This window comes from Phytophthora ramorum, assembly GCF_020800215.1.
Source record: "Phytophthora ramorum isolate Pr-102 chromosome Unknown Phyram_PR-102_s0002, whole genome shotgun sequence".
NCBI classification, from domain to species: domain Eukaryota; phylum Oomycota; class Peronosporomycetes; order Peronosporales; family Peronosporaceae; genus Phytophthora; species Phytophthora ramorum.
Window position 1 is genome coordinate 3,504,857 of NW_027150648.1, and position 20,134 is coordinate 3,524,990.

Here is a 20,134-nt window from a genome sequence, read left to right on the forward strand (position 1 = left end):
GTTGTGGTTCATGTTGTGGTTCATGTTGTGGTCCATGTTGTGGTTCATGTTGTGGTCCATGTTGTGGCTCATGTTGTGGCTCATGTTGTGATTGTTGTGGTTCATGTTGTGGCTCATGTTGTAGATAATGCTGCGGCTGTGGGGACACATGTTGTTCCCCGTCTGGAGTATTATTTTGTACTTCTGTCGCCGCATGGAAAGCGCGTTCCAAGGCTCGCATGTTGCACGTCTCCAGTGCAAGCACAAATCCATCGATCAACGAGAGGGCTTTGCTGAATTGTGGGGTTCCGTACGTACTCAATATCTCGGCAAACCGCTTGGCACTCACCATGGCCTCTTTGTACTTGTCTGTCTGGGACTTCGGACGCGATCTGTTAATCACAGTGAACTCGCCTTCTGAATACCCGGTTACGTCTACCTCCTTTGTACGGAACTGACTGATCATGGAAGGCGAGTTGAGAAGCCATCTGTCTGCGATGTAGCCAAACGGAATGATGCACTTAAAGCGCTGCACCTTCCGCAAATACATGAGATGTCGACACGGCAGCTTTCGAGTTTGCCCTAACATGCAATACGAACTCCATGTCGATGCGTCCACCTTACAAGTTGTGGCGTCACTCGAGAGTACAAAAATATCGTCACCATCGTCTCGTATGTCATAGTAGGCAGTTCCATTAGCGGCGACGTCATACTGGTCCTTGATGATGCCAAACGCGTGCTTACTCACAGTTTGAGCCAGATTGGACAGTTCGGGAGTTGTCTGATTTACGGCATCAAACACGTACCCGACGCGGCCTAATTCGGTGGTGAACTCCTTTTGCTTTACTTTTGCCCACCATATCAAGCTGGTTATAGTTTCATCAAGTTCCACGTCTCGGTCAACAACGGTCTTGATTTTTTGCCAGGAGGATTCCAATCGATTGTTCGTAGTGTTCCCCAGGTGAACGACGTTATCTCTAAGATAAGAACACCACATAGAGCGACAAGCGTGCCAATTCTGCATGAAGTACGCCCAGAATGGCGGAGCGTCCAAAATAACTCCATCTTCTGGCTCAGGCACGTGGAGAACTTGCTTCATGAATTCAATGCAACCGTCATAGACCTGCTCTGACTCAGCTCGTACAATCAAACTTGCAACCGGTTTCAATCGCGAGCGCTGTACAGCATCGAGACCGTACTCTGTCTTGCTCACACGCTCTTGGATGTACTTGATGGCATGAAATTGGCAGAGTAAAATCCGAGCTTCGGGTAGTTCTGACGTGAACACACCAATCTCAGTGAAATCTTTATCCACCATAACGCAGCGTATTTCCACCCAGGAAGGATTCACAAGCTTGAATCGCTTAAGCGCATGGCGTAGTGTATCAGAGCGCTCGTCTGTGAGAAGAGCATGCTGATAGACACCCCACCAACATAGACAACATGCACAGAGTCACGTTAGACAGAACACACAAGATGACACAATATACCACAAGCCAGTGTACAAGATACCACAATATGGTATAAATACGTCACAATATTGCTCATGCAGCACTCCAGCTATAAACACAGTACATCTAAGATGTCATGCACACCGGCGGATTTACATACCTGTACGTGCTGTCCGCGACCAAAAGCATCGTGCACCATGAATGAAAAAAGCTTGTACCTTGATGCGTTTGTATCGTGTGTGGCATCCACCAGGAGAACTTCCGGAAAAGCATCGAATACGGCGCGCATATGCGATGTCTGGATAGATATGCAACGTGCGATGTACTACAGCGCCGATATAACAGATTAGTACTAAGTCAATTGAGCTCTAGTCGCAGATAATGTACCTCATTGGCCTGGCGATCGATATCCACATGAGCAACAGCGAGTTGGTCATTCTCGCAAAACCGATCCAGAGTTTCTGATACTCGCTCAGACAAAGTCGTCCCGGCTTCCTCTTTTCGCTTCAGCTTGGCCAACAGATTGTGAACGTCCACCATGTTGGGCTCGCAGTCAGTGTGATCCCAGATATACTTCAAAATCTTTTTCCTGGAGACGCCGACCTTGCGAAGCATGTCAACGTTTGCAACATCGGCTTTGGGGAGCTGCATACGGTTCTCGGATAGGTTAACGTATTCGTCTCTCCCTGAACGATGGTTGTGCGTGGAATGGTGTAGCGAAACCTTCATAAAGTAACGATCCCCTTCACGTTGCAGCAACACGTTAAGCTAGAAGGCAACACCAAAGGTCACTCATTAGGTAAGAATTGATGAACAACCAAATGAGAATAAGCTGTACCTTGGCCTTGCAATCGATTGAACGAACCGTGTGGCGAGGGCGCTTACCCATTCCACGATTTCGGTGTTTGCCAGCATGAGTGCACTCATAGGAAACGAGATAATAAGGGAATGACTCGTCCAGGAAAAGCTCATATTCCGGGGTTTCTTTGTTTCTTTTTGCGTAGCCGTCCTTGATGCCCTTGTTTCGAGCCGAGCGGGTTGTCGATGTTCTCTTCGAGAATGTCTACCATTTGAAAATGTAGCAAAGTAAGTAGGCCACCACCAGCGCAACACGACAGTGGACATACTTTTCTTTTACCTGGAATGTTGCTTTAGAGTAGGCTGCGAACTCGGTTTCGAACGCCGTCCAGGACTCGTACATTTCTCCTTGTAGGCTGGGCTTGGAAACGGTCTGACGAGGTGTAATCTCCTCGCTTTCCCCTTCCTGTTCGTCTTCATAAACTGATTCGTCGGGTTCAGGGATAACCCTGCGCTTTCGTGGACCCATTTTTTAGTACAGCGAGGTGAAGAGGAGCCACAGTGGTCCACAGTCGCTGCAGCTTGATCTGCGTCAGGAGGCGTCGAAGCGATCAAGAGCGGCCGAGCGGTGCACGTCGGCTACGGGGGAGGGAGGGGAGCGGGGCGGCGTTCTGGAATGATTTCCCGCCACTGACTGGGCGGGGCGGGGGCGTTGTAAACGTTGTTTTCAAGGCGTATTTTACAATACAACAACGGTAATTTAATTAGCGCTAGGTCGACGGGCTATGTTGTGGCACGATTCACTCTCTTCCACAATGCCCCCCCCCCCCCACTAGCCAATCATAGAGCTTTCGGTAAGCTTATGACATTGTAAATGGGGAGGGGCATATTAATGCCCCCCCCCAGACGCGAGAACTGCACGACGCGCACCAGGAGAATGTGGTCCCTCCTCCACTCGGAGAAATTCCACTTGCCCAGTACTCCACCCGCATCACCCACCCCAGACTCCCGATAGAAACTCATCCCCACCCCCAGTACTTCGCCGCGCTCGCAAGTGTGCCAACGTCCCCTCGGCCAGTCCCGGGTGTACCGGAAACATCGCTCTCGCCACCGTTCGGATGTACACTGCTTCGCGACGCGTCGTGCCGAATGCCTACAGAACGCAAAGTCCGCTGCCCAAGAAACGCCGTCCGCGACTAACTCCAGCAGAGAAGTCCCAGATTCGCAAGCGATACCAGAAAGGGGAGAGAATTACCCAGCTGCATCAAAGCACAGGACACGCCTGCAGCACGATCAACTCCATCGTCCACTCCCAGCCCAGCCAAGACGAGTCCAAGTCAGGTAAACCCCCTCGGTGGACCCCCATGCGTTTCGTGGTGGAAACGAGGTCTTAGCGTCACGGAAACCCTATCGCTCAAGGACATCGCAAGGATAATGGGGGTCGACCGTCGAGTATTTGGCCGCAATGGAGCAGGACATATTGGGTAGACTACAAACTGCAGTTGTAGACTACTGGTTTTCTCGCGACCAAGCTGCACCTCAGACGCTCATTGATTTGCTCGACGGCGCAGAGACCTCAGTAGATATCGCTATGTTCATCTTGTCGCATCCGGAACTGACCGACGCTATCATCCGTGCCTCCCAGCGTGTCACGGTTCGTGTTCTCGTTGATCGGGCACAAGTCACCGAGAAAAGCTCAGCGATGATAAAAAAACTGGTTGAAAACGGGGTCAACGTATATCACGCAGGCCCCAGACTCATGCACTGGAAGGTAGCGATTATCGATGGAACCGTGTTGACGATGGGAAGCTGCAATTGGAGTGTGGGGGGAATAACGTTGAATTGGGAACATACTGTTGTATTGCGTGGTCCTATTGTTGGAGCACACGCCGTTGAGTTTGACGAACACATGTGGTCTGTTGCCGTGCAAAACAACTGGCAAGTTGAGATAGATAGCCGCGGTAATGTTCATCTGTAGCGTCAAGCGATGGTGAGAGCAGTGCCGCAGCGGGTACTCCGAGCTGGCAGTTTGGTTTACAAGGCACGGGCAACTACAGCACGGTCGCGTTCGATGGAGCCCGCCATGCAGAGACGTTTGAGACGCGCACGGCTCAGGCGCACCTTGATTCGATCAAACGTGAGTTCGAGCTGCTCTGGGATGAAGGACGGATTTGGGTTCTTCTGATCGTAAGTGCGCCCGCTGACAGAGTCTCTTTCTGGCACAGTCTCTTGATAGCTAACACGACGGACTTGTGCGTGCTTCTCTACGTTTATTGCTTGCGTGAACAGTGTAACCTCGTGAGCACTAGCTTGCAACTTGCGGTAGACGCGTATCTCTCTCTTGGTGTCGGCGGTAAGAACTTGGGCTCGACGTACATGCTTCAAGAACTAAACGTGACTGTTGTGCAGGCAAAACGCGCGAGTGCGATAGCATGTTCTTCGATGACAACGGCGGGCTGTTCGAGCAGTCACTGCGTCTGGTGATTTCCACTGGGACGTACTTGGTGCCGAACTGGGGCGCACTGTATGTGTTTTACGTGCTGCCACGCTTCCAGTTCTCCACGGTCTTGGACGTGCCCGGACTCCTGATGGACGACGAGTGCGACGAGGCGGCGTATGAATTGCTTTCCGGTGATGAACGCGTAAAAACAACCAAGTTCTGGTGCTAATGACACTACACAGTCACTCGCCCACTCGGTAACAAATTGCATACGTGAGCGCGATGCCACAGACTGTCCTTGCACGGATCCTGTTGTCGGTTGAGTTCGGTCACCAGCGGAACGACACAGTGGCGCTGCAGCGCGGCATTTAGCACTCATCCGTTCAGGCAATGGACCTTTCCGGAGTGAAGAAGAAAATACCCATGCCTTTAAGGCTTCCATCTCGGACGGCATCTCATTTAAGATCGCACACGTGCGAAGGTGAGCTTCCCATTTTGCATGTATCAGCGCCACCACAGTCAATGCCGAGAGATCCATCGTGCAATGTGCAAATGTCGCTGCGATTTCCTTCTCGGCGTTAAATATATAGCTACAGGCTTGGAGGTCAACCTCACTTGGTCCCACAGACTGCTTGCTGCCGTAAACACCTTCGTTTTCCTGCAAACAGAGCACTTGAACACACCTTTCTTGTTCTGCCTGCTCGACGTTTCGCCGTGATGCAAGCACCATCCTCATTCTCCATGCAGTAGTGTCGATAGCTGCGCATCGTTCACGAAGACGTGCTTGTTTCGCCACAGTATTGACATCCGTATGCCCCGCTGTAGTAATGGCAGGAACCCACGAAATTGCATTCAGCAACGAGTCGTAAAAAAAATTGTGTACACATGAAGCATTGCCTATTCACGCAGATTACTGTACTGCTCGTCCTCATCACTCTCGCCACCGTCTTCGGCCTCTTCCTCCTCCTCTTCTTCCTCTTCCGCTTGGTCTTCCTTGTCTTCCTTGTTCTCCTTCGACTCTTCCTCACCCTCCTCCGACTCTTCTTCGGTCTCCACGGTCTTTTTGGACTTCTTGGACTTCTTCTTTGGTGCCTTGATTGGGGTCTCCTCCTCTTCTTCCTCCTCCTCGCCGTCCTCTTCGTCCTTATTGGCCTTCTTCAGCTCTTCAATTTCATCTTCCTCCTCCTCTTCTTCATCTTCCTCCTCTTCTTCCTCAGCCTCCTCCACTTCCTTCTCAGCGGCAGCCTTGGCTTCCTCGGCGTCTTCAAGCTCTTCCTCATCGCCAGTCTCCTTGGCGTCCGCAATGTCACTCTCAGCCTCCTCCTCTTTTTGCTCAGCAACCAACTTAGCCTTTTCCGCTGCCTCCATGTCCTCTTCAACCTCCTCCTCATCGATCGCAGCCAACCGCCGACGGCGACGGACCCTGCAACCAGACGTAGAGGGAGTATCGGCAGGGGATCCCACCGAGGAAGCACCAGTCTCACTGCTGGACGTAGCAGCTGGCGTCACCGCAGGAGCGTCCGTTGTCGCGGACTGCGTCACCGATGAGTCGCTAGAGCTGGCAGTCGTCTCTGATCCAGAGCTAGATGTGAGCGACCCGAGGTTGGAGCTTTCAGTGGCAGATCCGGTGCTAGAGCTGTCGGTAGTGGTGGATCCGGTGCTGGAACTGGTCAGGGAAGCTTCAGTTGTCGGGGACTCTGCACTGGACGCTGCAGTAGTCGCTGACCCGGTGCTGGAGCTTGGTTGCTGAGCTGTTGACCCCGAACTGGAGCTAGTCGCAGCCGACGCGTCCTCGGTGGAAGAAGCTTGCGTCGTCGATGATCCGGTGCTAGAAGCAGCAGTACTTGACGAACCCGTGCTAGAGGCAGCTGTAGTGGACGAACCAGAACTGGGGCTCGCTGACCCCGTTGTAGATGAAGCAAGCGAGGTCTCCTGGGTCGTCGAGCCAGATCCCTCGGCACTCTCTGTGAAGTTGCTGCCGTCACCTCCAGCCAAAATGTCGTTGATGTAATCCATAACGTACGTCAGGCGAGTGTAGATACCAGCCTGTTCACCGCACTTGCTTCCCCAGCTCACGCAGCCAATGAGTATGTCGTCGTCGACGAGTAGCGGGCCACCAGAGTCACCATTGCACGTGTCCTTGCCATTGCCAGTTCCTGCGCACAGCATGCCTTCCGTGACACGACCGACGTATTTCTCAAACTTGCCGCATTGCGCATTCGAGATGACAGGAATGGTCAGCTGCTCCAGGATCGGGCTAGCCGCACCCGAGCTGTCCTCCGTCTTTCCCCAGCCGAGCACGGTGGCCATGGTGCCGACTTCGTTGTCAGACCCATCAACAGCACAAAGCTTCGCCGTTTTGCGCTTCACAGGCGTCTTCAACTTGAGCAAGCCTACGTCGTAGAGGTGTTCTTTCTTCTTGTACATGGGGTGGCGGAAGCCTTGAATCACAGGGAATTGTTTGGCGTCACCCGACCCGGAGCCGGTGCTGTCGTTCGTTCCGAAGGTTGCGACGATGTCCATTTCGTCAGTTTTGATGCAGTGGCCAGCCGTAAGAATGTACTGGGGTGCGATCAGAGCCCCACCGCAGAATGTTTCGTCAAAGAACGAGTCGCGCAGACTGGCGAGGAATGGGTACTTGTCGATGCTCGCCTCCGTTCCGCCGTAAATGCGGCTCTCTTCGTTAGTGGTCAAATCTGTGCTTTCCTCTTTCTGATCGTTCATCGCGGCAGAAAACGAGTAGCCGTACGTTAACGTCGACAGGGTCGTCAACGTTGCGGCGAAGGCGCCAACCTGTACGATTTTCATTCTTCAGTAAGGTGTGGACTTACTCCTTCGAACAGCGCTAAGGTCGAGGGCGGATAAAGCCAAACTGGCCGTTGACGACCACATCCCGGTAGGCTATCCGCCAAGCCGGAAGGTGCTCGAATCAAGCTGTGGCGCTAGCTAATACGCGCGCAGTTATTCGTCGAGATCGTGGGTTGGGGGTAAAAAGTGTCCTTTACGCACCACCAATTCGATCAAATCAAACAAGTGAACAAGTGCTGGAAAACAGCAGGCTTTCATCGCATAAGTAGGATAAGCTAGAGATGGGAAAAATTGTGCTTGGGGACCCCGAGTCGGTTTCGACATGTTGAAGTGACCCATGCATGGCAACGCAGATTAATAACGAACGTTGATTAATGAACAACAGATGATTGGGTCCACAACTAATAATGCTTGGCACACTGTAGACGCATATTGGCCATGCTCCTTATTTACTTGTTTTTACACTCTTCACATGGCACTGGCATCATTTTGGCGATTATTTAACCTTACTCACGGTTGTCAGGCTGATCTTCGTCAACTTCATCGGAAATTATTTGGAGACAAGAAGCGCCTGCGAAGAGCGCAGGCTTTGCCAGGTGCCGGGGCTTCATTCGCCAAAGCATCCATTTTCACATTGGCAGTTGAAAGCTGAGAGGTTGGGGCATTGGGAGTGCTCGTAGGTGCTTTCAGTGCCATCGTCAACTCTTCATTTTTACTGGACGATACCGATGAGGCCATTGTTGATGCCTCAGCAGCCGGGGTATCCATAGTGGCAGTCTTGGTTGCATTGGGATCTTCAGTCGACTCCGTTTCCGGTGACGGTGTTAACCTGTCTTTTTTTGAGGAACCAGGAATCGGTGAGCGACCAGGGAAGATGCTGTCGGTATCTCCGTTCAGAACGCCAACAATATAGTCCATGACGTACGCTAGGCGGGTATACACTCCCGCCTTCGCTCCACACCTTCCGCCCCAACTTACAAGACCTACGAGCACACCGTTGGCAACGAGTGGGCCACCAGAGTCACCATTGCACGAGTCCTTGCCGTCCCCATTTCCAGCACACACCATTTCCTCTGTGATGCGATTACCGTATTCCTTGTTGCACTCTGCATTCGAAATGATCGCGACATTCACCCCCTGGAGTGTGAAGCTGCCCTTGCGATCCTCGGTGAGCCCCCAGCCTAGGACTGTGGCCAAAGTGCCAACTTCATTGTCAGAACCATCAGCTGCGCACAGATTTGCAGGCTTCTGGGTTGACGAAGTCTCGAGTTTCAACAAGCCGACATCATAGCGATGCTTGTCATTGTAGTACAAGGGGTGACGGAATCCTGCGGACACTTTAATCTGCTCGGCGGAAGCAGAACCAGAGCCTGAGCCATACTCTGATCCCAACGAAACGTAAATCTGGCCCTTGTCCGTCTTGATGCAGTGTCCAGCTGTAAGAATGTACTGCGACGCAACCAATGTCCCGCCACAGAATGTTTTGCCGTCGGGTTCGAAGCGCAGACTTACAATGAACGGGTACTGACCCAAGTCTGCTTCTGATCCACCGTAGATGCGGCTCTCTTGGTTGGTGGACAAACCCGTATTGTTGTTTAATTCAGCGCCAGCAATTGGCGACATCATCGTACGTGCCGTACTGGAGAGCTCGTAGCCATACGTTGGTGTTGCCAGCGCTGCCAAAGTCGATGCCAGCAAGACAACTTGTGCAAGCTTCATTCTTAAGCGGGCGAATTCACAAATGCACAAACTCCACCACGTTTCGCAGCCACAAGCTGAATCTCACCTCTGGAGAAAGCCGAAGTGGCAACGGCGCAGAAGTGGGCAGTCATAAGCAAACTGACGGAGAACTCTATAACACCATCTCAAAGATAATTTCGCTGAAAAATTACTATGGTGCGCATTAGCAACACAACTTTACGTCGAGCTTCGAGGCTCGAAGTGGAGATACATTCTTGTGTTTTAGTGTGTTCTACTTACTGGTCCCGTGTTATGTTGTCACCCGCCATCATGGCACATACATGTAATTGAAATGAGGCATCCACCCATGCAATATTGACGCGCATTGCCCGTTTAAATACACTTCGAGTGGCTCTGTAGAAATTTCGTTCAGTTTTCGCATGTTAAACATTCCAGCCTGAGCATTTCTGGATAGCGAATGGAGCAAGAATACAGCAAATGACGAACTTCATAGACGAAAAGCTGGTATCATCAGTTGACGTATACTTCAAGAACGTGGCAGATATCTACTATTGCTGAGTCGTGTCTGTCGTTGCCGGGGCCTTGGTAACACCATCCTTCTGCGCTGCGGTTGATCCATCAAACGAAAATGTCAGTCCCTTAGTGGAGCTTTTTTGGGCGGCGGCAGACCCAGACGAAGACGTAGCCGTGGTCGGTACCGGTACAGTCGTAGTCTTGGTAGTAGCGATCTCCGTGGCTGGGGTCTTGGTAGACTTAGTTACAGGAAATTGAACAGTCTCAAGCGACCCTGACATCGACGAAGGCATAGTTACCTCTTCCACGGCCGATCCGGACGCCAACGCACCTTCGGCAAAGCTTTTGCCGTCTCCACCGTTCAAAATGTCGTTGATGTAATCCAGATAGTACGACACGCGGGTATACACGCCAGGTTGCTTGCCGCACTTGCTACCAGCCCAACTCACAAACCCCACAAGGGCGTCATTGGCAATAAGGGGCCCACCAGCGTCACCCCTGCACGAGCCTTTGCCTTTTTTGCCAGCGCAAAGCATGCCTTCGGTGAGGAGATTTTTGTAATCGTCGTATTTGGCGCACTCCGTGTTCGAGATGATCGGAATGTTCACCTCGCGAAGCGTAAAGCTCTGCGTGCTCTCCTTTGTCTGACCCCAGCCGAGAACAGTAGCCGCTGCGCCGACCTTGTTGTCGGATCCATCAACAGCAGGCAGAGCCGCAGTCTTTTGCTTCGACGGCTTCTCCAGCTTCAGCAGACCCACGTCGTGCAGGTGCTTCCTTTTGTTGTACATCGGGTGCTTATACCCCTTGACAATGTTCACCAGCTCGCCGTCGGTGCCAAAGCTGAACTCTGAATCAAAGGAGGCAACCATTTTGAACTCGCCCGTCCTGATGCAGTGCGCTGTCGTGAGGAGATACTGCGGGGCGATCAACGTAGCAGGACAAACTGTCACGCCGTCAATTCGCACACTCGCGACGTATGGGTAGCTGTCGATATCCGCATCCAAGCCACCGATGATGCGGCTCTCCTCGTTCGTGGTGAGACCAGTTTTCTCGGTCGCAGGAGTCGAGCCCACGAAGTCGTTAAACGAATAGCCATTCGCGGTTGTCGAGACTGTCACCACTGCCGAGGCGAAAGCGCACGCCTGCAAAAGCTTCATGGCTCACTCACTTGCGTCCACCTGCAGTCGTTCGAGCAGCACGAAGTCTTGCTGTACGGTAGAGAAAAATAAAGTGACTGCTGCATGGGGTCGATCGATCGATCGAGCCGGCCGGTAGCACCGCGTCGACGTGATCAAGCATGGGATCGGATTGCTGTGGCGCTAGCGTCGAGGAGCGAGAGCATTCGCGGAGAATCTTGGAAGGCACACACGCGCCACCAGCTACCAAAGCACAGCCCTATTCGCAAAGCGCCGCTTGAAACCAGCAGGATAAGTCACATGATGGGAATTATTGCAAACAACGACAAGGCCTGAAGAGCGGCGTGTTAAAGTGAATACAACTTTCATTGTAATCCGAAACTTAACTTACCGAGTGGGACCCTGGCTTCGTCAAAAAGACATATACTTAGTTCCTACACAACGAAAACAACTCGCAGGTTGACGTCTACTGCTCGTCCTCATCACTCTCGCCACCGTCTTCGGCCTCTTCCTCCTCCTCTTCTTCCTCTTCCGCTTGGTCTTCCTTGTCTTCCTTGTTCTCCTTCGACTCTTCCTCACCCTCCTCCGACTCTTCTTCGGTCTCCACGGTCTTTTTGGACTTCTTGGACTTCTTCTTTGGTGCCTTGATTGGGGTCTCCTCCTCTTCTTCCTCCTCCTCGCCGTCCTCTTCGTCCTTATTGGCCTTCTTCAGCTCTTCAATTTCATCTTCCTCCTCCTCTTCTTCATCTTCCTCCTCTTCTTCCTCAGCCTCCTCCACTTCCTTCTCAGCGGCAGCCTTGGCTTCCTCGGCGTCTTCAAGCTCTTCCTCATCGCCAGTCTCCTTGGCGTCCGCAATGTCACTCTCAGCCTCCTCCTCTTTTTGCTCAGCAACCAACTTAGCCTTTTCCGCTGCCTCCATGTCCTCTTCAACCTCCTCCTCATCGATCGCAGCCAACCGCCGACGGCGACGGACCCTGCAACCAGACGTAGAGGGAGTATCGGCAGGGGATCCCACCGAGGAAGCACCAGTCTCACTGCTGGACGTAGCAGCTGGCGTCACCGCAGGAGCGTCCGTTGTCGCGGACTGCGTCACCGATGAGTCGCTAGAGCTGGCAGTCGTCTCTGATCCAGAGCTAGATGTGAGCGACCCGAGGTTGGAGCTTTCAGTGGCAGATCCGGTGCTAGAGCTGTCGGTAGTGGTGGATCCGGTGCTGGAACTGGTCAGGGAAGCTTCAGTTGTCGGGGACTCTGCACTGGACGCTGCAGTAGTCGCTGACCCGGTGCTGGAGCTTGGTTGCTGAGCTGTTGACCCCGAACTGGAGCTAGTCGCAGCCGACGCGTCCTCGGTGGAAGAAGCTTGCGTCGTCGATGATCCGGTGCTAGAAGCAGCAGTACTTGACGAACCCGTGCTAGAGGCAGCTGTAGTGGACGAACCAGAACTGGGGCTCGCTGACCCCGTTGTAGATGAAGCAAGCGAGGTCTCCTGGGTCGTCGAGCCAGATCCCTCGGCGCTCTCTGTGAAGTTGCTGCCAGTGCCACCAGCCAAAATATCGTTGATGTAGTCCATAACGAAGGGGATGCGGGTGTATACACCAGCGTGGACTCCACACTTGCCACCCCAGCTTACAAACCCAATCAGAACATCGTCGCTGGTAACCAGCGGGCCTCCCGAGTCTCCGTTGCACGAGTCCTTGCCCCCTCCATCTCCGGCGCACATCATTCCCTCCGTGATGCGGTTGTTGTACTGCTTGTTGCACTCCGCGTTCGAGATAACGGCGACGTTCACCTCCTGTAGCGTGTGGCTCTCCGAGCCGTCCTCCGTCAGTCCCCATCCAAGAACGGTCGCTTTAGTGCCCACCACGTTGTCCGAGCCGTCTGCCGCACACATAGTCGCCGTCTTTTGCGTCGAAGCCTTCTCCAGCTTGAGCAGACCCACGTCGTACAGGTGCTTCTTCTGGTTGTACATAGGGTGCTGGTATCCTTCGATAACCTTGATTTGTTCACCCTTACCCGAACCGGAACCCGCGCCGTACTCGGAGCCGAGCGACGCGATGATTGTGTCTTCATCCGTCTTGATGCAGTGACCCGCAGTGAGAATCCACTGCGGTGCGATGAGCGTACCGCCGCAAAAGGTTTCGTCCAGCAGCTCGAAGCGGAGACTGGTTGCGTACGGGTAGTCGTCGATGTTGGCCTCGGAACCTCCGTAGATTCGGTTCTCCTCGTTCGTAGTGAGCCCCGTGCTCTCCACAGACGGCGTGGTCGCCATGGTCTCCGAAAACGAGTAACCATACGCCACCGACACCACCGTCGAGGCGAACGCGAGGGTCTGTGCAAGCTTCATTCTAGTGGTTTGGTCTCAGGTTATTTACCGTCGGATAACTTCACGAGCTGAGATGGAGAAATTCAAAGTGACAGCTTTGCAGAGGAGCGACCAGGTGCCATGCTGCGCAGGGCTTATGTTGTGCTGGACGCTCTCCACCACCGTCTCGATGGGCTGTTTGAAATCGATTCACACATGAAATGGCACCGAACAATGTGGCAGTAGATAAATCGTGCACGCTCATTCGCTTAATCGCACTGATATAAGGATAACTAAAGCAGTAGGCTCCCGACCAGTCCATTGCAACGAAAACAGCCGGGCCGCCATTGCGTGCGACTCGCATCAGAAGCACCGCCGCGCCGGCGAAAGAAGAGCCCCATGCTGTTCGAACGGGATGTGAATCGCTCATTTCGGCTCATTGCAGTCTGCAACCAAACAGGACAACGACACAAACACTGAAGACTTCGGTCCGATGCTGACAACAGGTCAAGAGGCAACACATCTATTGACCCACACATACAGGCTCACTCGATCGGGCTTTCGACAGCAACAAAGACCGATCTCCTTCCTCATCTTCTGAACTGGACGTCCATCGCTGTACGATCAAAACTGCGTCGCGCACTCCTTGCCTGAGGCGGGCGTTGGAGCCTCGATCTCGGCAGGATAGTTTTGTTCTGCTGAGTCGACGGGCGATTCGCTATGTTCTGCAGAGTTGACGGAGGGCTCACTTTGCTCGGCCGAGTCGGTGGCAGGCTCGTACTGATTAGCTTCGCTCGCGCTTTCGGTCTCCGGTGACTCGGTATCAGGATCGTACTGGTCCGCTTGATTCGTGCTCGGGCTTTCTGTCTCTGGCATCTCGGTAGGCGATACCGTCGTCGGCGCCGGAGTAGGTGTTTCTGTGGTTGGAGCCACGGTCGGCGCCTCGGTCATAGGCACTGCAGTTGGTACCTTAGTAGCAGGGGCATCAGTAGAAGGGGTAGTAGTGGCGGGGGTCTCCGTCCCGTCAGTCGAAGTAGACTCAGTAGAATTGTCCTGGCCTTGATCGGTTGAACCAGCAGCGTTCTCCGCGAAGCTGCTGCCAGTGCCGCCGCTAGTGACGTCGTTGATGTAATCAAGCACGTACGACACGCGGGTGTACACACCAGCGTTCACTCCGCACTTGCCACCCCAGCTCACGATCCCAACCAGCACATCGTTCGCGATGAGCGGGCCCCCAGAGTCTCCATTGCACGAATCTTTACCGTTGCCATCGCCAGCGCAAAGCATTCCCTCGGTGATTCGGTCGCTATACTCCTTGTTACACTCGGCATTGGATACGATTTGCACGTTTACTTCCTCGAGCATCAAACTCTCGGAGCCGTTTTCGGTGAGCCCCCATCCTCGAACGGTGGCCACAGTGCCGACTTGGTTGTCGGATCCGTCCGCAGCACACAGGTCAATCGTACTGACAGAAACCTCATTTTCAAGCTTGAGCACGCCGATGTCGTACAAGTGCTCTGATTTGTTGTACATGGGATGTTTGTAGCCTTCGATCACCTTGAGCTGCTCGCCGCCTCCCGATCCAGAGCCGAACGCCGAGCCGATCGAAGCGTAGATAGTCGCCTCGTCGGTTTTGACGCAGTGAGCAGCCGTGACAACGTACTGCGAGGCAATGAGTGTTCCGCCACAGTACGTGCTTTCATCTGCACCGTCCTCGCGTAGACTCACGATGTATGGGAACTGCGACGCATCTGCCTCCGATCCACCGAAGATACGGTTCTCCTCATTCGTAGTCAATCCGGTGCTTGCTTCCTCCGTTGCCGAGTTCGTTGAGACGTCACCATTCTCAGTAAACGTGTACCCTTGCGTTAGGGTGGCCGCTAGCGCGGAGCCAAGCACACCTGCACGAATAATCGTTGCCATATTCATTTGCGGTGGTCGTAAGTCTCTGCTGGCGAAATCCGCTCTCCTCAGGAAAATGGGAACTGAACTAGCGTAGAGGTGTCAGCGAGTCCCTGCTACTGACGCTGCTGAATCGAGGGAGAGAAGGAGGCAGTGACGTGCGATTGCCACCATGAACTTAACAGCTTTTTCAGGCCCAGGAATGGATTACATGTCAGGGTATCGGACAAGGTGGCGTCTGAGGAAGGCCGCGGCACAGCTGGTATGCTCGTGGCTCGTGGCTCGTGGCTCCGACCAGAACCGTTACTCCGCGCTGCCTACATTGAGGATCGGAGCCTGAATAATATTCAGTGTATATGTTTTCTGACTGGACATCCACCGCACAGCCATGCGGTAAAGGAAGTCAACAGCACCGCAGTTGAAACGCAGCGGGGAAAGCCTGTTTCATCAATCAGAGACAGCTGGAGGATTCCGTAGTAGCAGGCGACTGGTGGCGCAACACACAGCAAAAAGTGGTGCTTGAACTCTGCAAACATGTTAAGAGCATTTTGTGGATCACAGCAGCGCTCAAGGCGACGCAACAAGGCATTACTAGTCTCCTAGATATCCATGGCCCATCGCCAGCAAACAACTAGGCAAAGCAACGCGGTGGCGTTCGTCCACCGAAAGGTATACAACACTCGATGGTACACTTCGTGGTACACTTCTATAGCGGTTAGGGCTGCTACCCATTATCGCATCAGAGGCTGTCAATCCACACCATGCTGCTCCGCTGCGTGCGTCCTCTGCGTGCGGCATCCTCGGGCTCCGCCTCCCGCCGTGCCTCGCTATTCTGGAGCCGCTTCGTCTCGGCATCCACCAACTCACTCGACGTGTGCGTGCGCAATCGCCAACTACCGCCCTTCGAGCGTCTGCAGCTGGCAGAGATCGAGCCGGCCGTCATCAACGCGGCCGCCGACTTCGCGCGCGAACTACGCGAGCTGGAGCGGAAGCTGCAGGACAGCGGCAAGAACGTGCTGTTCGGAGACGTCGTGGACCCGCTGGAGGTTCAGGGCGACGCGCTGGGTCGCATGTGGGGTATCGTGGGCCACCTCATGAGTGTACGCAACTCGGAGGAGCTGCGCGCGGTGCACGACAAGCTGCAGCAACTGGTGATCGAGACAGTCACCGAGGCCTCGCAGAGCAAGACGTTGTACAACGCGTATGTTGCCGTGCGCGAGAGCAACAAGTGGAGCCAACTCGAGCTGGCGCAGCAGCGCATCATCGAGCTCAGTCTCAGAAGCGCGACCCTCAGCGGAGTTGGACTCGCGGGCGAGGAGAAAGAAAAGTTCAACAAGTTCAAGCTGCGTGCGGCCGAGCTGGTAAGTAGAGTGGTTGGTGCTTTGGTTGGGAGTAGAGATTGACTTTGGTGTGCTTTGTGGATTTGACAAGAGCACCAAATTCTCGTCCAACCTGCTGGATGCGACGAAGGCGTATTCCATCACGGCGACCGACAGAAATGAGATGGAGGGACTGCCGCCTTCGCTGCTGCAGATGTTTGCGCAGAGCGCTCGGGATGAGGGTCACGCGGACGCTACGTCGGAACATGGACCGTGGCGTGTGACGTTGGACCCGCCTTCGTATGTGCAGTTCATGAAGTACTCGGCGAACCGGTCCATGCGTGAAACTCTGTACCGTGCGTCCGCGACCCGGGCGAGCGGGGGTTCGTTTGACAATGAAGGTATCATCGTTGAGCTGCTTGAGATCCGTCAGCAGATTGCGAAGATGCTCGGGTTCAACTCGTTTGCTGAAGTGAGTATCTCGAAAAAGATGGCGCCGAGCGTGGCGGAGGTGGAGAAGATGCACACCGACCTGCGCGAAAAGTGTATGGCGATTGCACACGAGGAGGTGGCGACTGTGGCTGAGTACGCAAAGCAGCACGGACAGACGGAGCCTTTGGCGCCCTGGGATCTTGGCTACTGGTACGTGTATCGTATAGGATATATGAGTGCTATCCGAGTTGCTGATTAACTTGCACGCCTGCCAACAGGTCGGAAAAGCTGAAGGCGGAGAAGTACCTGTTCACCGACGAAGAGATTAAACCTTACTTTCCGCTTGAGCGGGTACGTCCTTGACTATTTTGCAACCTTTTTTGTCGAGCTCACCAACGTATTTTGTCTTGTCGCGGTGCAGGTGCTGGAGGGATTGTTCTCGCTCACATCGCGGTTGTTTGGTGTGACTATTGAGGCAGCGGACGGTCAAGCCGAGGTGTGGAACCCGGACGTGCGGTTCTTCAATGTGCGCAGCACTGAAGGCGACAAGGAGGTGATCGCTCGATTCTTCCTGGATCCGTACTCGCGCCCGAAGGAGAAGAACGGCGGTGCCTGGATGAACACGTGCGTGGACCGCAGCCGTCTGCTCGGACCCAAGAATCATGGCGGCAAGCGCATCCCGGTCGCCTACATCATCTGCAACCAGTCTGCGCCCGTGGACGACACGCCGAGCCTCATGACGTTCCGTGAGGTGGAGACGATCTTCCACGAGTTCGGCCACGGCCTGCAGCACATGCTCACGCAGATGGAGTACGGTGACGTGGCAGGCATTAACGGCATCGAATGGGACGCCGTCGAGATTCCGTCGCAGATGATGGAGAACTTCTGCTACGATAAAGGTCCGTATACGGCAACCGAGACACTTGTGGGCACGTGATCTGACGTATTGCGCTCTTTTGATTTCACAGATACGATCGCGGCGATCAGCGGGCACTATAAGACGGGCGAGCCCTTGCCCGATGAGCTGTTTGAGAAGCTCAAGGCGGCGCGCAACTACATGGTGGCCACGGGCATGCTGCGCCAGCTGGGCTTCGGGGCACTGGACATGTACCTGCACTCGCACTTCTTGCCGTCGCAGGAGCCGCTGTTCGCGGTGCAGCAGCGGCTGCTGGGCGAGTACGCCGTGCTGAGTCCGCTGGAGGAGGACCGGTTCCTGTGCTCGTTCGCGCACATTTTCGCCGGAGGCTACGCCGCGGGCTATTACAGGTATGCCTAGCAGGCGTAGATTGACTGAACATGAGGACACCCGACTGACGTTCGCTGATCTGTAAATGTTGTGCGAGCAGCTACAAGTGGGCCGAGATCCTGTCGTGCGATGCCTACGGGGCTTTTGAGGAGGCAGCCCAGGAGAGTCCCGAGGCCGCGACGCGTGTGGGCCGCAGGTTCCGCGACACGATCCTGGCGCGCGGCGGCGGCCAGCACCCGGAGCAGGTGTTCGAGGCCTTCCGTGGTCGCAAGCCGTCCATGGTGCCGCTGCTCACGCAGTACGGCCTCGCGGACAAGTAGCGAATTGCACATTGCAGTTGCCTTGAAAAGAAAAACACGTCGTGCCCATCCCCTCGTCGTGCAACTTCAATGCCACACAGTATTAGATTGTGGAGGTTGTTCCACATAGAACACACAGGTGAATGCAAATGATGGCAACATGAGACAGCAAGCCTGTGAAAACGTATAATTGGCCTCTTCAACGTAGGTACTCGCAAGCCGCTTTAGACACGCACCAATCGCATGCCGGGATCACCGACCTAGTATCCCTCATTATCCAAACGCCTGCCAAGTGGCGATCTCGCTGCTAGAGCACCGGAAGCGCTCCATCCACCACTTTGCAAGCAAGCACGCGCACCTAGCTCCACACAACTTCAACATGCTGTCGACGCTGCCGTCCCCCACGGTGCCTTACTCCGCGGCCTGGCGACTGCCACACCTCAACTCGTTTGTGGTGCTCACCAAGAAACCCTCCAGCCGCCATCTGGCGCGCCGCCGCAGTATCGCCAGCAGCACGTGCTCCACGGCCAGCAACAGCAGCGACGACGAGTCGGACGCCTCCGACCTCGAGTCCGAGGACTGCTGCATGGCCTACGAGTCATACGCCGCCGTCGCCAAGCGCAGCAGCCAGCCAGCCAGCCTCCGCTGGAGCGACCTGCAGCGCTCGCAGAACGCGACCGACATGTCCGAGCTGCTGGCCGCGCTGCGCCTCAAGCGCCGCCACACGCGCGACGGCGAGGCGCTGGAGCTCGCGGCCCTGGAGCTGTGTTTCGAGTTCCTCACACTCGAGGAGCTGCAGGTCGCCACTCAGGTCTGCGCGGCCTTCCACGACGTGATCTCGTGCTCCGAGATGCTGCTCACGGGGCTGTACAGCCGCCAGTGGCTGGCACAAATGCTGCCGGAGACGTACCTGTCACTGCCCTACAGCGACCAGCTCGCGCTTTGCGCGGCGCGTCGACCGGACGCCAGCTACGAACTGTCGACACGCAGTGCCGTGACCCGCCTACCCGACGGCAAGTACCAAGTGGTGAACAACTCCATGCTGCGCAATTTCGACAAGGGGGCAGTGGACTCGATCCGCGGGGTTAAACCGCTGCCGGTGCTATCCTGTGCCCGCGCCCTGCACAAGTGCATCTCATACTACGAGGTGAGCCTCAAAGGCTGCGGAAGCGTGGGTCTCGCGTCGCTCTCCGACGCGACGACCCGGAACGCTTACGGCTTTGGCTCCGGAGAGCACGTGGGCTGGAAGGGAGTGTCCTACGGCTATCACGGCAACGACGGCGACTTCGTGCTTAACGACGGCGCCAAGCCGTACGGTGGTGAGTGGGCAGCCTTCGGCCCGTCGTGGGGCCGAGCTACGGCTCAGTCTGAAAATCAAGAGGAAGACGCCCCCAAGTTCACGGTTGGCTGCGGTCTGGATGCTTTCAAGCACCAGGTCTTCTTCACCTTGAACGGGCAACTGCTTGGTGCGGTGCCGGCCACGGTGCTGCCTGGTGACTATGCTGCTGCTGTGTCGCTCCACGCCTTTGGTGATGAAGTTGTGATCAACGCTGGCGCGGCTCCATTCCTCTTTGATATCGAGGGTTTCTGTGCAAGCCCTTAGCTTGATCCGCCCAGATTGAGCTGAGGGCTTGCACAGAGGAGTTCAAGTACCCCCCGTCGGTCCCCATGCCGCCGTCAGTCGGCCGCTTTCGTCTTTTTTAATTGCTGCATGTGTCCAAGTATTCCATTTATTCTGCTCGTGGCTAGGATTCGGAGCCACACTCGAAAACTGACCCGAGGCATTAATTTCAAGTATCTCGTGATTGCTG

At 54.7% G+C, this 20,134-nt stretch overlaps 7 protein-coding genes across 7 annotated transcripts; 2 read left to right on the forward strand and 5 right to left on the reverse strand.

Annotated features, from left to right (window-relative positions):
• Positions 1-1,787: 1,787 nt before the first annotated feature.
• KRP23_2543 (uncharacterized protein) lies at positions 1,788-2,757 on the reverse strand (the record flags this gene model as incomplete). Its single annotated transcript, XM_067887293.1, has 3 exons — positions 1,788-2,198; positions 2,269-2,493; positions 2,569-2,757. 3 exons carry the CDS (start codon positions 2,755-2,757, stop codon positions 1,788-1,790), a joined length of 825 nt encoding a protein of 274 aa, XP_067749893.1.
• Positions 2,758-5,565: 2,808 nt separating this feature from the next.
• Positions 5,566-6,036, reverse strand: KRP23_2544 (uncharacterized protein; the record flags this gene model as incomplete). Its single annotated transcript, XM_067887294.1, has 1 exon — positions 5,566-6,036. One exon carries the CDS (start codon positions 6,034-6,036, stop codon positions 5,566-5,568), a length of 471 nt encoding a protein of 156 aa, XP_067749894.1.
• Positions 6,037-9,725: 3,689 nt separating this feature from the next.
• On the reverse strand, positions 9,726-10,559 carry KRP23_2545 (Glucanase inhibitor protein 3; the record flags this gene model as incomplete). The annotated part of the gene is made up of 1 exon (XM_067887295.1): positions 9,726-10,559. The coding sequence occupies one exon, from the start codon at positions 10,557-10,559 to the stop codon at positions 9,726-9,728; it is 834 nt and encodes a 277-aa protein (XP_067749895.1).
• Positions 10,560-11,292: 733 nt separating this feature from the next.
• KRP23_2546 (uncharacterized protein) lies at positions 11,293-12,393 on the reverse strand (the record flags this gene model as incomplete). The annotated part of the gene is made up of 1 exon (XM_067887296.1): positions 11,293-12,393. One exon carries the CDS (start codon positions 12,391-12,393, stop codon positions 11,293-11,295), a length of 1,101 nt encoding a protein of 366 aa, XP_067749896.1.
• A 1,356-nt stretch (positions 12,394-13,749) lies between these two features.
• Positions 13,750-14,076, reverse strand: KRP23_2547 (uncharacterized protein; the record flags this gene model as incomplete). Its single annotated transcript, XM_067887297.1, has 1 exon — positions 13,750-14,076. The coding sequence occupies one exon, from the start codon at positions 14,074-14,076 to the stop codon at positions 13,750-13,752; it is 327 nt and encodes a 108-aa protein (XP_067749897.1).
• Positions 14,077-15,788: 1,712 nt separating this feature from the next.
• On the forward strand, positions 15,789-18,344 carry KRP23_2548 (Organellar oligopeptidase A, chloroplastic/mitochondrial; the record flags this gene model as incomplete). Its single annotated transcript, XM_067887298.1, has 6 exons — positions 15,789-16,388; positions 16,459-16,988; positions 17,057-17,129; positions 17,200-17,677; positions 17,747-18,044; positions 18,125-18,344. 6 exons carry the CDS (start codon positions 15,789-15,791, stop codon positions 18,342-18,344), a joined length of 2,199 nt encoding a protein of 732 aa, XP_067749898.1.
• Positions 18,345-18,702: 358 nt separating this feature from the next.
• On the forward strand, positions 18,703-19,926 carry KRP23_2549 (Ran-binding protein M-like protein; the record flags this gene model as incomplete). The annotated part of the gene is made up of 1 exon (XM_067887299.1): positions 18,703-19,926. One exon carries the CDS (start codon positions 18,703-18,705, stop codon positions 19,924-19,926), a length of 1,224 nt encoding a protein of 407 aa, XP_067749899.1.
• Positions 19,927-20,134: the final 208 nt, after the last annotated feature.